At 28.5% G+C, this 15,476-nt stretch overlaps 1 protein-coding gene across 1 annotated transcript; it reads left to right on the top strand.

Annotated features, from left to right (window-relative positions):
- The first annotated feature begins 7,391 nt into the window (after positions 1-7,391).
- LOC101494732 (probable calcium-binding protein CML21) lies at positions 7,392-10,699 on the top strand. Its single transcript, XM_004509564.4, has 5 exons — positions 7,392-7,562; positions 8,291-8,536; positions 8,892-9,094; positions 9,617-9,791; positions 10,341-10,699. The coding sequence occupies exons 2-5, from the start codon at positions 8,338-8,340 to the stop codon at positions 10,451-10,453; spliced, it is 690 nt and encodes a 229-aa protein (XP_004509621.1). The 5' UTR covers positions 7,392-7,562; positions 8,291-8,337; the 3' UTR covers positions 10,454-10,699.
- Positions 10,700-15,476: the final 4,777 nt, after the last annotated feature.

Here is a 15,476-nt window from a genome sequence, read left to right as displayed (position 1 = left end):
GATGTCACGCTCCCCCGGACTTCCCAACAGGTGGTATCAGAGCCAGGTTTGGCCTAGTGGGGGAGCAAAAAGGAATTGGATCAAGCGGATCAAGTCTAGTGGTGGGAACTCATAATTGAGGGGAGATTTGTTGGAATTTAATTATGAGAAGTAAAAAATAGATTTTATCAGACCTGCACGACTTTCCTGATAATATCCATAAATGACTTGTTTTTGGTAAGATATGTACATTACTATACAAAAATTCGGATGCATGGTACGCATCGGTACTCGGTACTCCAATGCATTTCCCCTTCTGAGTCAGAATAAATATGTTTTCGAACCTTTTCTTTCAAATGGTTAGTCCCATATTGACTAGGAATGGAGGCTATATTGGATATATAAGGAGAATGACCCATAAACCTAATGCCTTAAGGTTTTGGGTTGAGATGTGGTGTCTAAGTCTCTTAAGAATCCTTAATGTTTAGCCCATTCCGAATGTCGCACTCCCCCAAACTCCCCGACAAGTGGCCTTAAGGTTTTGGGTTGAGATGTAGTGTCTAAGTCTCTTAAGAATCCTTAATGTTTAGCCCATTCCGAATGTCGCACTCCCCCAAACTCCCCGACAAGTGGCCTTAAGGTTTTGGGTTGAGATGTAGTGTCTAAGTCTCTTAAGAATCCTTGATGTTTAGCCCATTTCAGATGTCGGGCTCCCCCAGACTCCCCAACATTTATAAAGTTAAAAACTATTGAATATGTAAAAGTTTTTCTTATAGAACTTGGTTTAAGACTATTGTTATGTAATATGGATCATATAGTGATGTACATATATAGTCTGCATAATTACATGCATCACATGTCATGGATTTTTATGTATACTACCATTTAACAAACTAGCACGACTTTCCTGATAATATCCATAAATGACTTGTTTTTGGTAAGATATGTACATTACTATACAAAAATTCGGATGCATGGTACACATCGGTACTCGGTACTCCAATGCATTTCCCCTTCTGAGTCAGAATAAATATGTTTTCGAACCTTTTCTTTCAAATGGTTAGTCCCATATTGACTAGGAATGGAGGCTATATTGGATATATAAGGAGAATGACCCATAAACCTAATGCCTTAAGGTTTTGGGTTGAGATGTGGTGTCTAAGTCTCTTAAGAATCCTTAATGTTTAGCCCATTCCGAATGTCGCACTCCCCCAAACTCCCCGACAAGTGGCCTTAAGGTTTTGGGTTGAGATGTAGTGTCTAAGTCTCTTAAGAATCCTTGATGTTTAGCCCATTTCAGATGTCGGGCTCCCCCAGACTCCCCAACATTTATAAAGTTAAAAACTATTGAATATGTAAAAGTTTTTCTTATAGAACTTGGTTTAAGACTATTGTTATGTAATATGGATCATAGAGTGATGTACATATATAGTCTGCATAATTACATGCATCACATGTCATGGATTTTTATGTATACTACCATTTAACAAACTAGAACGACTTTCCTGATAATATCCATAAATGACTTGTTTTTGGTAAGATATGTACATTACTATACAAATATTCGGATGCATGGTACACATCGGTACTCGGTACTCCAATGCATTTCCCCTTCTGAGTCAGAATAAATATGTTTTCGAACCTTTTCTTTCAAATGGTTAGTCCCACATTGACTAGAAATGGATGCTATATTGTATATATAAGGAGAAGGACCCATAAACCTAATGCCTTAAGGTTTTGGGTTGAAATGTGGTGTCTAAGTCTCTTAAGAATCCTTAATGTTTAGCCCATTTTGGATGTCGCACTCCCCCAGACTCCCCGACAAGTGGCCTTAAGGTTTTGGGTTGAGATGTAGTATCTAAATCTCTTAAGAATCCTTGATGTTTAGCCCATTTCAGATGTCGGGCTCCCCCAGACTCCCCAACATTTATAAAGTTAAAAACTATTGAATATGTAAAAGTTTTTCTTATATTGAACTTGGTTTAAGACTATTGTTATGTAATATGGATCATAGAGTGATGTACATATATAGTCTGCATAATTACATGCATCACATGTCATGGATTTTTATGTATACTACCATTTAACAAACTATATATAATTAATGTTGATTTAAGCATGCTATTCTACTTAAAGGCATGACTTACTCTACAACTACATATGCTCGATGCATGTTTAGCATTAATCTATGTACAACAATTAATATGCACGATTTTTAATGTATGTACAACTACATATGCTCGATGTATGTTTAGCATTACACTACCTATAGACTTTTCGTGGATAAAGATAAAATATGTTGTAGGTATCAACAATTTTTCTTGTAGTGGTAGTTATCATTTATATGCAACTTGTTATTGTCAATTTCGAATTTAGATTCTCTATACCTTTGAGTTGTTAAAGATAGAGTAACTTTAGACAAATTTTGTGATAAAATAGGAGAGTGTGATGTTTAGAATAGAGAGAGAAACATGAGAGAGAAAATAAATGTAGAGAGATATAGAGAAAAAGGTAGGAAAGGATAGAGAAACCAAAAGTAGAAAATTCAAATCCGTTAATTTTTGCTTAATCATTTTATAGGCAATGATTAGTGCAGAATGGCTTTTAGGCTTTATTGTATGGTTAAATATTGCATGTAGTTTAATTAAAATCTTATAAAATTATAAGTTATTTAATTATAATAATTTTAGTAATAATGCTTAAAAGTTATAATTGTAGAAGAAGATGATTATTGTAGAAGGTGATACGTAGTCAAAGAGGACTGCAATAGTCAAAAGGGCAGTTGATCATCAGAGAAGGTGACCAGAGTGTGATCGACCGTAACTGAAATGGTGGACAATGGTGGTGTTGGTGGTGGTCGAAGATGGTGGGATCACTCTTTTATATTCATAAATAATGTATTTCTCCTAATGAAAACCTTGGAAAGTCTCTTGAGAGCCTCTAGAATTTTACATTTTTATATGTCTTGTCTACATATGTGAACAATAGTGATCAAGTATGGGTAGTTAGATATGATGGTCAATTGTGGTAGTAGTTGTCAGAGATGGGTGGTCGATGATTGTAACAGTGACATAGTCGATAGTTGTTGGATTGATATTTATGTCTATAGATAACGACATGTTAATTTTAAAATAAAAGTAAAAATTATAAAATTATTTTTGTTGTTGGGAGTTTTAAACAAAAATTGTTTTTGAATTAAGTAAAAACTCACAATAAGGTGATCATGTCCTTAGTTAGTTACACTTGATATGAATTACTTAGTTAAAAATTAGTTAAACTAGTCAGTTATACTCGTTGGATATGCAAACCTTATTTTAATCTAAGATAACTTAATGTTTCTGTTGTTCCGCTGATAGTTGAACATAATTTTGAAAGAGTAAATTTTACATTTCTATCATTTGTTTTTTTAGTTAAATTTTTTGTTATATTTCAAAGTGACGGTATAGCTAGGCAATAAGAAATGTTGTTGACAAGAATTTCAAATGTGTGTATATATAAAAGGAATTCAAGTTTTAGTGTAATTTTTTTTTTATAATATAAAATTTTATTTTTGAATTTAATTTATTATTAGTATAAAATCTTTTCACACATACTTCTGATTATATCTCATGAAGATATCTATGGAGATATGTCAGGAGTTAACAGAACAAAATAGTTCAATAGTATGATTTGGGGTTCGTATATTACGAGTTTTAAAAAAATAATTTTTACAGTAATTTATCTTTTTATTATAATTTTTTTAAAAAAGAGAATTTTAAAAATAATATTTTAAATAAAATATTGGTCTAAATAATTCGTAAAAGATTATTATAATTATTTTATCTTTTTAATACAACTTTTTTTTAGAATGAAATTTAAAAAACTAATTAAAATAATACATTATTTTGAGTAGCTTTTTCAAAAAGATATTTAAAAATAATAATTTGTATTACGTTATAATTTTTAACAATTGATATCTAAGTTATTGAATGTTAAAATTATTATTTTTAATCTATAATAAATTAATTCCAAAAACTTTTATTATTTTTAAATAATGATAACAATCATTTTTAAAAATATAAAATTAAAATCAATTTTTTATAATCTACAACATACAAGTCATCATTAGATGCACGTGTAAAAATAATTTACACTATTAGCACATAAAAAATAATATATTTATTCTTTTGTTAACCAATCTATTTGTGGAAGAAAAATACAGAAGATGTGAAAATTCCAATAGATTTAAACCATAATCCTAAAATTTGTAGTAAAACAGACATATGTAATTTTCAAGAGATAGATTCAAAAAATAGTACTGAAACACACATCTATAATTCTCAAGATATAGACTCAAAAAATAATTTTATAATTCTTGTTATACTTCTACATCATATCAATCAATTACAAGTGTGAATGGCAATACGCAAGAGATAGGCTCGGCCAATTAATTGTCGACAAAAACCATCATCATCTTTATATTACCCCTTCCAATGCAATAATTTAACTATAGTGTAAGACCACTCTACATCTCCGACATAGTATCGAACAAAAGGTATCATTCTTAGTAAATTATTCAAACTATAAATAAAATAAAAGATATGTTCTACGAGAATTATAGTTTGTATTATAAATCATATATATAATAAATATTTGACATTTAATTTATTGAAAGATTTACTCACAAATTAATTAATTAAGATAGAAATATATATTTGATTATAAATTAAATTATACTTAATAAATTATATATTTTTTTTCAAATTTTAATTTATGAGATATTCAATATATACACCACTAATGAAATATATATTTCTTTTAAATAATTAACTTATGAAAAGTAATTTTTTAACTTATATATCTGTCAAAAATATTTGTTCAGAATATGGTTTATATAGTAAAGTATTATTGTTGTATGATGAACATTTTGAAAATTTTATCTTAAAAATATTTAAGAGACATAGTACTAATGAAAAACACATTTATTTTTTTTAATTAATTAATTTGTGAAATAATTTTTTTTAACTAATTAACCAATAACAAATTTGTCCCGTTGATGATTTATACACTAATTATGATTTTCTTTTAGTTTTTATCTAGAAGATATTTAAGAGAAATTTTAGTAATGAAATATATTTTTATCTTATAATCAATTGATATTATCTTTTAAGTAAATGATTAGTGAAAATACGTACATAATTTATATAGAAAATTATATTCAAAATTATATTTAGAAGATATTTAAGAGACACGCTATATATTAATGAAATAAATAATTCTATTTTAATTAATTGATTTTTGAAAAGCTATATTTTAACTAATATCAATGATAAATATTTATCCCATATATTTATGCAATTTCTCACTAATAAAATTAAACTATCATACACTATATAAGTTGTCTCACATTAAAAAATTTAAAATAATTATTATACATAATACAAGTTATCGTTGATAAAAACTGAAAATAACTATCGTAATGAGACAATATTATCGATTAGTTAAAACTATACTTTAATTCAATTTTCCTATAACTTTTCTATATTTGTAATTTAATATAACTTTATTAGTATAAAATTAACAACATTAATATATTAATTATAACTTAATATTTGATATACAGGAGCCAAAATGAGTCACTTATATTAAAATTAAAAAAATTATACATGAAATCTAAACGAAAGACGTAATGATATTATTTAATAAACAATAATATGTAAAAAAATATTTCTCTATAATTTTTACTTTGGACCAATGATTTTAATCCGATTTTTGATGGTTAATTGTATTTATTCAATTATTTATTTGTTATTTTTCAATTATATATAATATTTATCAATTAGTTGAAACTATGACTTAATTCAATTTACCTATAATATTTGTTCAAAAAAATTTACATATAATTCTTCTATATTTTTTATTTAAATATACTTGTGTTGGTATTATATATACGGGACGAAATGAAGTATAAAAAAGCATAAAGACAATTTAATTTACGCCTTTGGACTGCAATACTTCCCAAAAACAATTCCTTATTTTTCACATAAAATTATTGACTTATATACATGGCGTGGCCACCAAAAGAGATGATCTTGTTGCACGGTCGTGAATAGAGTGAGGTGTGGGCTGTGTCCTACATGATCTTGTTGAAATTCTAATACGTAACATTACAGAATTGATTTATTTTAATTAATTAGGACAACAATTTATGTGAATCTAACATTTATTTTGTAACATTTTTTCCTAAACAGTCTAGAGACAAAACTGACGTATTATTAAATATGAAGAAAGAAGAATACTTGGAATTTGAATATGTGCTAATAATATTTCTTACTTAGCCCATTTGATTTATTAAAATTTGATAATATGTATCCTCTATAACACGTATTATTATAAGAAGGGGTTCGTAAACTTCGTCAATGTCTTTGAAAGGGTTTCCATTTGTGGTTGGGCTGTAGAGTTCAACATCTTTTCTCTAATGCTCTTTTGCCAAAAGTCTTTGACTTTGACTTCAGGGTATTATTAACTAACTTCGATTACTCCAATATTTTGACTGTTTTGCAGCTTCGTACTTTGTGCGCTCAAGTGCAGGATACTATCATTGCCATCACATAATTATCTTTGACTTGGACTTCATGGTATTCTTAAAACTAATGGCGTAATTACCTTAATTTGGCTTTTTCTATGCGCTTCTATTGCTCTCATATTTATAGAGAAGAAAATATGTGTGTTAACAAATTAACAAACTTCAGTATTTGTACTCAAGCTTTCGTTTGGTGGAATTCAACACCTTCTTTCATTTCGAATGACTGTTTTAGAAACAAAAACATTTTCCTAATTTTAGATTTTTCTAACGTATCTTTTTTTGTTGATTAGTTTTTTTTTTCTCTTCCTTATGAATTTAACTTTTGTTTTCTTCACTTGTATGCACTCTTTTTCATCATTATGATTTTATTTCTTTAAATTTTTTTATAAGGTTTTTAACGAAGTAGTTGTATTCTTGTACATTGTAGTTTATTTTTGGTATTGGTTTAGTCTCCTTAAATAGTAGTTTTTCTTTTTTTTATTTTAATATATTTTTTAAAGTGTTGCAAATGATAAGAGGTTGATTTGAAATGTCACAGTTGTTAAAAATGTCCAAATCTAGTTTATGATACTTTTTCACTTTATTTTGTTTGGCTTAAATAAAATTATTTAAAAATTTACAGTCTTAAAAATTATTATGTTTATTTTAGACAAAATAGTAAAAAATGATTGTTTTGATAAAATATTAATAAATTTTCGGAGACATAAATGATGATGAGTATTTTGTTTTAATTAATCCTGAGAGAAAATGATGAAAATCTAAAACATAGATGCGCATAGATCGAGAATACGTGGTGGGAACAGCAGAAAAATAGGCTTAGACACATGAATGAATGAATGCCCCACACAACACTCACTTAACAACACATCACTTTCTTTTCTATCTTTTCTTCCATTTTCCCTAAAAAACCATTACACTAATTAATTATCATTATTATGCTTTCTTCTTCAACACCCACATTTCTCTTTTCAGATTCAACAACTTTCACTTCTACTTTGCTTCCATCTCCACCTCTTAGGTACTCTCTTTATTTTTATTAATCATTTATGTTTTCACTTCTAATTCAAATTACTTTCAATTTAATTCTATTGTTTCTTTTTCGCATAATCTTTCATTTCATATTTCTTTTGTAGCTAATTATGCCTTAGATCCTCAATCATTAGGGTGTTCAAATCTTTTATTGAATCAATGAAATAGGTCTTATCTTATCTACTCATGATTAAAATCTTTACTTGAGTTTCCATTAACCATTTACTATCAATTATTATTATTGAATGATTTGACTCAAATTACATCTGCAAAGCTTATGTCTCATGATGTTCTCCATTTTTTATTTTACCCTATAATTTAAGGCACTTGAATTTGATACTTAAGATGGATCCTAAGTCCTGTTTTTTAGTTTTGCAAAGAAACTTATGTTTAATTGTATGTCTTGAGAAAAATATAAAATTCAATGCATATTTGTAGTGACAGTTAGTGAAAATCTATGAAACATTGGCACACAGACACGAACACGTCGACTCCGGTTATCATTTACAAATAGAAGTAATTGAACGTAACCGCATGTGTCAGAGTCGTGTTGGTGCCGGACACCTGATATGCCTTCCATATGAAGTGCCACTGCTACATAGGGGAAAATTATTTTTTTACATTCTGTTCAAACTATTTGTAAGTTAGGGAATTAGGCTTCGTCGTGTCTTCGTGCAATAGCGAAATATGTTAAAGTTAAAGTGTTGTGCATTCCAGGTACTAGGGTATCATTTCTAAAGCATACTTTGGTTGATTGATTGGCAATGGGAGGTGCATTAGGAAAGGATGAATCACCCAAAAAGTCTTGGACACCAGAAACCAAGCTTGAGGCTAAAATGGTTGAAGCAATGCAACGGAGGGAATGTCACGGATGTTCAGTGAAATCATTCAACACTATAATTCTAAAATTCCCAAAAATTGATGAGAGCTTCAGAAAATGCAGAGCCATCTTTGAGCAGTTTGGTAGGTTTCTACTTTCAAATTTATGGGTTTGTTAAATTGGTACTTTGATTTGATATATCTTGTAAGAGAAGTCTGATATAAATATAGTAACTGGAATGAATTTAGACACTATAGTGTCATGCCAAAGTAAAGGTAAGAAGTAGCTGATTTTGTAGAATCCTTTTTATTAGGACTAGATCATGAAATGAAACACTGCAGAGAATCATATATCCGAAGTTACAATATATATTAGAATTCAATTTGATTTTATTCCATATTAAAGTTGGTAAGTAGTGCATACTCAGGTGACTGTAACTGCAATTATCAAGCTCATTCAAATGCTTTAAGAGGTGTGTGTTTGTTGATTTTGCTACAGATGAAGATTCTAATGGGGCAATAGATCAAGAAGAGTTGAAGAAGTGTTTCAGTAAGCTGGAAATTTCATTTTCTGAGGAAGAGATCAATGATCTTTTTGAAGCATGTGATATTAATGATGATTTGGGAATGAAGTTCAATGAGTTTATTGTACTTCTTTGCCTTGTCTATCTTCTCAAGGATGACCCTGCAGCTCTTCATGCTGTATCCTAACACAAATTATGAGTAGAGATTATTAAAAAAATCATAATTGGAAAATAGACTAGTAACACATGTTCTCTAAAAAACATATCACACCTTGTGTGCTCTGACCTCTGGTTGATGTTTGAATTATTTGGGGCTATTATACATTTAACAACCTTTTGTATTTTATTTAGAAAATTATTTTATTTTATTTATTTCAGGAGATGTTTGGAGAGCATTGCAATTTTATTTGTTCTTTGAAGTTTTTTTGTTATGGTCTTGCTTTTCTAACTCATTTATTTCTTTAAGACAACCTAGATTTTGAAATTGTAATTCTGTCATATAATGAAAGTGATAAAAAAAATTGTCAAAGTTGAAGAACAGGTTAGGTTACAAGCTTTGAAGTTTGAACTTTGAAGCAATTTAATGTAGGATGCAGGAAAACATATCTCATCCTTTGTCTTCCTGTTTTTATTGATAGTTTATAAGCCATGGTTTCCATGTTTTGTTACCTTTTCAAATTGTTCTCCATGACTTCTCTAGAAATCACGAATTGGCATGCCAAATCTAGAGGCCACATTCGAGACATTGGTCGATACATTTGTATTCTTAGACAAGAATAAGGATGGATATGTCAGCAAAAGTGAAATGGTCCAAGCTATAAATGAAACTACATCAGGGGAGCGTTCATCTGGAAGAATAGCAATGAAAAGATTTGGTCAGTTGTCTCTCCTTCGCACTCTCTGTTTAAATTATGCACTAGTGCACACAAGTGGCCATTCAAGCTCGCTTGAACACACACATACTCATATTAAGAGTGTGCATTATATACTAATGTTTTGAAATATGCTTTAAACATGTTTTCACTAGAAAAACAAGTGCCTCGAAATTGATATCAAACAAAGAACATCTATTACATTTTTTATAACATTAGCAGCAGCAACATTTAAGGTACATGGCAGGGTGAGTAGTGTGTATTCTTCACAGTGCAGAGAGGTTGTCAAATCTTCTTTTATATTCTTCTGTTTCTAATCATGTTAGTATTTATCATGCTCATGAAGGAATCATAGAACTCTACTTTTAGAGGTCATATTGGGACCTAAGTTTTTATTTTCATTTACATATAGTTAAGATACAGTAACAACTCAACCTTCATTGCAACTACATCTATACAGTAACAACTCAAAAGCAATCTTGTCTTTATTTTGTCTTCCTAAGTTTGTATTTATTCATTAACAATTATTTTATATTCTTTGCCAAAATGCAGAAGAAATGGATTGGGATAAAAATGGAATGGTGAACTTTAAGGAGTTTCTTTTCGCGTTTACACGGTGGGTTGGAATTGATGAATTTGAGGATGAGGAAAATGCAGAGGCCTGAAAATCATGTCATCTAAATGTCTTTGGCTGTCTCTTCTGCTAATAGCCTGTAGCATTGTGCTTCAGCCCAAACACAAAGGCTTCTCTGGTTTTCACTTGCAAATAAAGGCCAAGTTGCTTCACTTTGAATTATTATTTTAATGAAATTATCATTCCTGGTGTAAATAGTAAGTATATAACTAAGTGTTATATTGTTGAAGATATAGTCAAACTTACCTGTTAAATCCTACTACCTTATAATTTTGTATTGGCTTCTTGACCATAAAATCCTTTATATCACATGTTGGCACGCAAATTATCCAAGGGAATGAAGTCTGATAATCTAAAGTTCAGCCGAGAGTTAAAGAGAGTTAAGTAAAATCTGATTAGAGATTGTTTCAGTTAAGAGTTCGGTTCTCTCAATAATTATCTGACACCAACCACTTGTTTAACAACTTATTACATTAATATTACTAATATAAATTAACAACTTATCACATTAATATTAACAAATATAAATGACTTGATAACACCTAAATGTTCTTTCACCAAAAATTCATATATAAATTAAACCCATTGTTCTTATAATAATAATAATTTAATGGCATACACTATTTGTGAGATATCACAATTTTTATATCATATCATCAATTTTAAAATGAACTTATAAAAGTGGATGATGTGGTAAAATATTAATTTTAATTCGATGAGTGTATAATAGTGTATATCTTTTAAACCTAAAAAGATACTAATAACAATGATAATCATAATAATAATACAATAATACAATAATAAAAATTATTATATATATATAGCAATTATCAAATTTTGGTGTTACATTTTGCTTCCAATGTGTGTATATATAAAGGATTTCAAGTTTTAGTGTAATATTTTTATATATATATATATAAATTATTTTATTTTTAAATTTAATTTGTATATATTGTTAATGTAAAATATTTTTTCACATGCATTCAATTATATCTTACCATGAAGATATATGTGGAGATATTTTAGGAGCTAATAGAACAAAATAGTTTTATAGTGTGATTTGGGGTTCGTTTGCTACGACTTTTAAAAAAATGATTTTTAAAATATTTCATTTTTTTGTGATAACTTTTTTTAAAAAGAAAATTTTAAAAATAAAGTTTCAAAATGAGAAATTAATTTAAATAGTCTATCATAAAAAATCATTAGAATTATTTTATCTTTTTGCAACAATTTTTTTGGAGAATGGAATTTAAAAAAATAATTAAAATGATAAATTATTTTGAGTAGCTTCTCATAGAAAGAGAGATATTTTACAAAAATGATTTGTATTACATTAAAATCTTTAACAATGAATATTTAAGTTATTGAATATCAAAATTATTATTTTTAATTAATAATTAATTAATTCGAAATAACCTATACTATTTTCAAGTAAGTTATCATAACAATCATTTTAAAAAATATAAAGTTAATTTTTTATAATCTACAACTAACACGTCCTTGATTAGATGCACGTGTAAAAATAATTTACACCGTTAGCACATAAAAAGTAATATATTTATTCTTTTTTTACCAATCCATTTATGGAAGAAGAATATCGTGGACCATAGCTCTAAAATTTGCACTGAAACAAAGATATTTGTATTGTGATTGCTACTTACACATCTTAGGTAGGGTTAGAAGAACACCTTAAAATAAAGTTTTTGGAGAATTTTAAATGCTTAATTCATAAATACCACTAGGAAAAAAATTATAGGAGGGGATCCTAACGGATACGTAGAGAGTGTATCAAGAGGTTACAAGGGCTTACAGAGGTATGGCCTCAGTGAGCTGAATGTATAGGGTAAATTTATCTTACATTTTTTTTGCCAGATTTTGATTTTACTATCGCAAATACATGATTTTGAAAAAGAGACGAGCATACAAGGGTGGGGTGACATGTTCTCAAAGATGGTGTAAATTCAGCTTAGGTGATTTGAACATGGGAAGAAGAAAAGAGACTTGTACATTTTGTTATAATCACAATATATTAAATGAATGGTAGTCAAATTGCTAAAGGTAGAAGACATAAAAAAATTAAAAGAGAAATCATTAAGAAAGATTGACATAATCTTTTTTAGTCTCATAAGAGATTGATAAATACCAGCAAAATTAATTCACACAATTGAAAGGTTTCGAGTTTGAATCCGAGACAAGACGTCCAATCTAACAATGTCGACATTTGTAAGTTAATTTATAACTTAAAGATAAAAAGAATGAGTGATTAATAAGCTCGATAGAGATATCATATATGTATATATGTGGTATGACAGAACATTACGACGTTGTTTGATTCATTTAATTGTTGTTCTTTCTTTCCAATCAAATACTTCTTTTTTATTTTTAAAAATAATCGTATAAAATTTTGTAATTCTATTATTTTTGTCAAGAACAATAGATATACAAGTACACGACCGATAATAATAATTTTTTTTACAAATAAAGGAGACACACGGTCTAAAAAACATGACTAAAAGCTCCTAGGGAAGCTAATTATAAATGAGTTAGCCATTATGAGAACGTATAAATAAAAGCATAAACAAAATTAAAAGTCTGCAAAGGTGTAGACAAGATTATGCTTGTCACATATGTTATTCCAATACACAATATGAATCTGATGTTTATATTCAATATCATCACATAACGATCTCGAAAATAGGAAGTTTGCATTCTATAAGAGGTAAGGACAACCCACAATTTAGTAAATGTTAACCTTCCATCAAAAGATAGCTGATTATTCTTTCGGGTGTTAAGTATTTTATCCAATTTATCTAGAACATTTAGAACGTAAGGCGGGTGACCTTACGGTTAAGGATAGAGACCTAAGATATCTTCTTAAATCTTTTGTTTAAATCCAAAAACATCACTAATTTACACAAGAATTTTTCAGTGGACACTCTTAAAAAATAATATTATAGTTTTATCAACGTGTACCTTCTCACATTACTTTTATAAATGACATTGTTTTTTTTTTTTTTCTTCTTCTATATGTAAAAATAATTATCTATACTTTATACTTTGTACCCAAAAAAAGATTATATAAGGGAATACAAAGTTTTGATTGAAATTTTTTTCTACCAATTTTACTTTTCGTTTGAACTATTTTGTTTACAGTTTTATCCATCTTTATCTAATCAAGTAATTAACATTGCTTCAATTACTTGTTTACAAATTTATCCATCTTTACCTAATCAAATTAAACCAATGCTAATTCCATTTTGAATTTTATCCATCTTTACCTAATCTAGTGCTTTATCAATTTTAACAAATCAAATCTAAACCAATGCTAATTCAATTTTGAATTTTAAATCTAAAATAAAATTAACAATGTTAAATAATAGTAGAATTTTGTACCAAATTGTCTTTGTTAAGAATATAAATAGACACGTTTATTTTAAGATTTTATTCAAATAGACAATAAATATAAATAATTTTTACATATAGTCATCCAATTAGATTATATTAATAAAAATGTCATTATAGATACCTCAAAAGTCTATAAACCATTGCAACGACTTAAAACTTTTTATATTTTCATAAAAGTTAAACAAAATTGCTACCCGCACCCCTGACATTACTATCCGCGCCTTTCTTTTAAAAAAAAAAACCAAAATCACCATTCTTAACATCTCATAACTCACATATCACAAAATCACCATACTTCACCAACCGTAACATATAATTATTCAAAACTCACATCACTCACTCATAACATATACTTCATCAGTTTCCTCTTCACATTGTAGTTAAAGTGACCTAAAAATGTATATTTGTTGTTTTGTTTTGGAGTTCGATTTTTTTTAAAAATCTAAAGATTATACGTTAACTCAGTTCACCTACATTGTGTTGTTACGTGAACTGAATTCACGTATGCTGAAAAAAATTATAAATCTTAGGATGTACGCAATCTTAATTCATGTAAACGTACATGATTTAAAATTGTGTAATCAATTAAATTTAAATATTAAAGCAGCTACGTGAACTCAGTTAACATATGTTTACTATAATTTAGTTTACGTAAACGTACGTGAACTTACGTGAATTGAATTCACGTATCAGTTTAGCAAAATCATAAAAAAATTGTATTCCTTTCTGGATGCAGATAAGTGGACCAAGGAGAAGACAACAATGACGAAATATATGAAGGTTTGAAACTTGATTTTGAGGACATGGATGATGGTTTGGAACGTGATTTCGATGAAATGTATGATGATTTTGATGCAATGAATGATGGTGTTGAATCTGAAATTGAAGACGATATGAACAACAGAAGCGAACCTGTTATGGATGATTTGACTGATGTGTTTAGCATCGACATGATGTTTGATATGCTAGATGATTTATTGAAATGAGCTAGAAATGTTGGAAGAGAAGATGGAATTGTCGTTGTCATTTTTAGATCTGAAACTATGAAAGCACGACCAAGAACAAAGACAAAATTAATTCTTGGTTGTGAAAAAAACGGTAAATATAGACATTGGAAGAATCCTAAACCTAAGAGGAGTACTTGGAGTAGAAAATATGAATGCCCGTTTAGATTGAGAGGAACATTATCAAGTGTTGGTGGGAGATGTTATATGCATGTAATATGTGGTGTCCATAATCACGAATTGACCAAAAAACTGATTGGTCATACTTTCTTAGGTCGATTGTCTCAGAAAGAAAAAGTTGTACTTGGGGATATGACGAAGAACATGATCAAACCAAGAAACATATTGATGACACTAAAGGATCATAATGTTAAAAGTTTGACGACAATTAAACAAGTTTACAATGCACGTCAAGCATATCGTATATCACTTAGATGTAATAGAACATAAATGCAACATCTTTTGACATTGATAGAACACAAAAAATACGTTTATTGATATAGGAAGGTAGATGGTTCAGATGAGTTGATGGACATATTTTGGGCTCATCCAAACGCTATGACTCTTGTAAATAATTTTCACATAATATTGATTATGGATAGCACATACAAGACATGTAGGTATCAAATGCCATTACCTGAAATG

This window comes from Cicer arietinum, chromosome 7 (assembly GCF_000331145.2).
Source record: "Cicer arietinum cultivar CDC Frontier isolate Library 1 chromosome 7, Cicar.CDCFrontier_v2.0, whole genome shotgun sequence".
Classification (NCBI taxonomy): domain Eukaryota; kingdom Viridiplantae; phylum Streptophyta; class Magnoliopsida; order Fabales; family Fabaceae; genus Cicer; species Cicer arietinum.
The sequence above is the reverse complement of the archived record's forward strand: the minus strand, read 5'-3'. Positions and strand labels throughout refer to the sequence as shown.

Bases quoted from the DNA above. Each gene is read 5' to 3' on its own strand.
- LOC101494732 (XM_004509564.4), top strand. From the start codon at position 8,338: ATGGGAGGTGCATTAGGAAAGGATGAATCACCCAAAAAGTCTTGGACA. The intron at 8,537-8,891 runs GTAGGTTTCTAC...ATTTTGCTACAG, and splicing joins AGCCATCTTTGAGCAGTTTG to ATGAAGATTCTAATGGGGCA. The intron at 9,792-10,340 runs GTCAGTTGTCTC...GCCAAAATGCAG, and splicing joins AATAGCAATGAAAAGATTTG to AAGAAATGGATTGGGATAAA.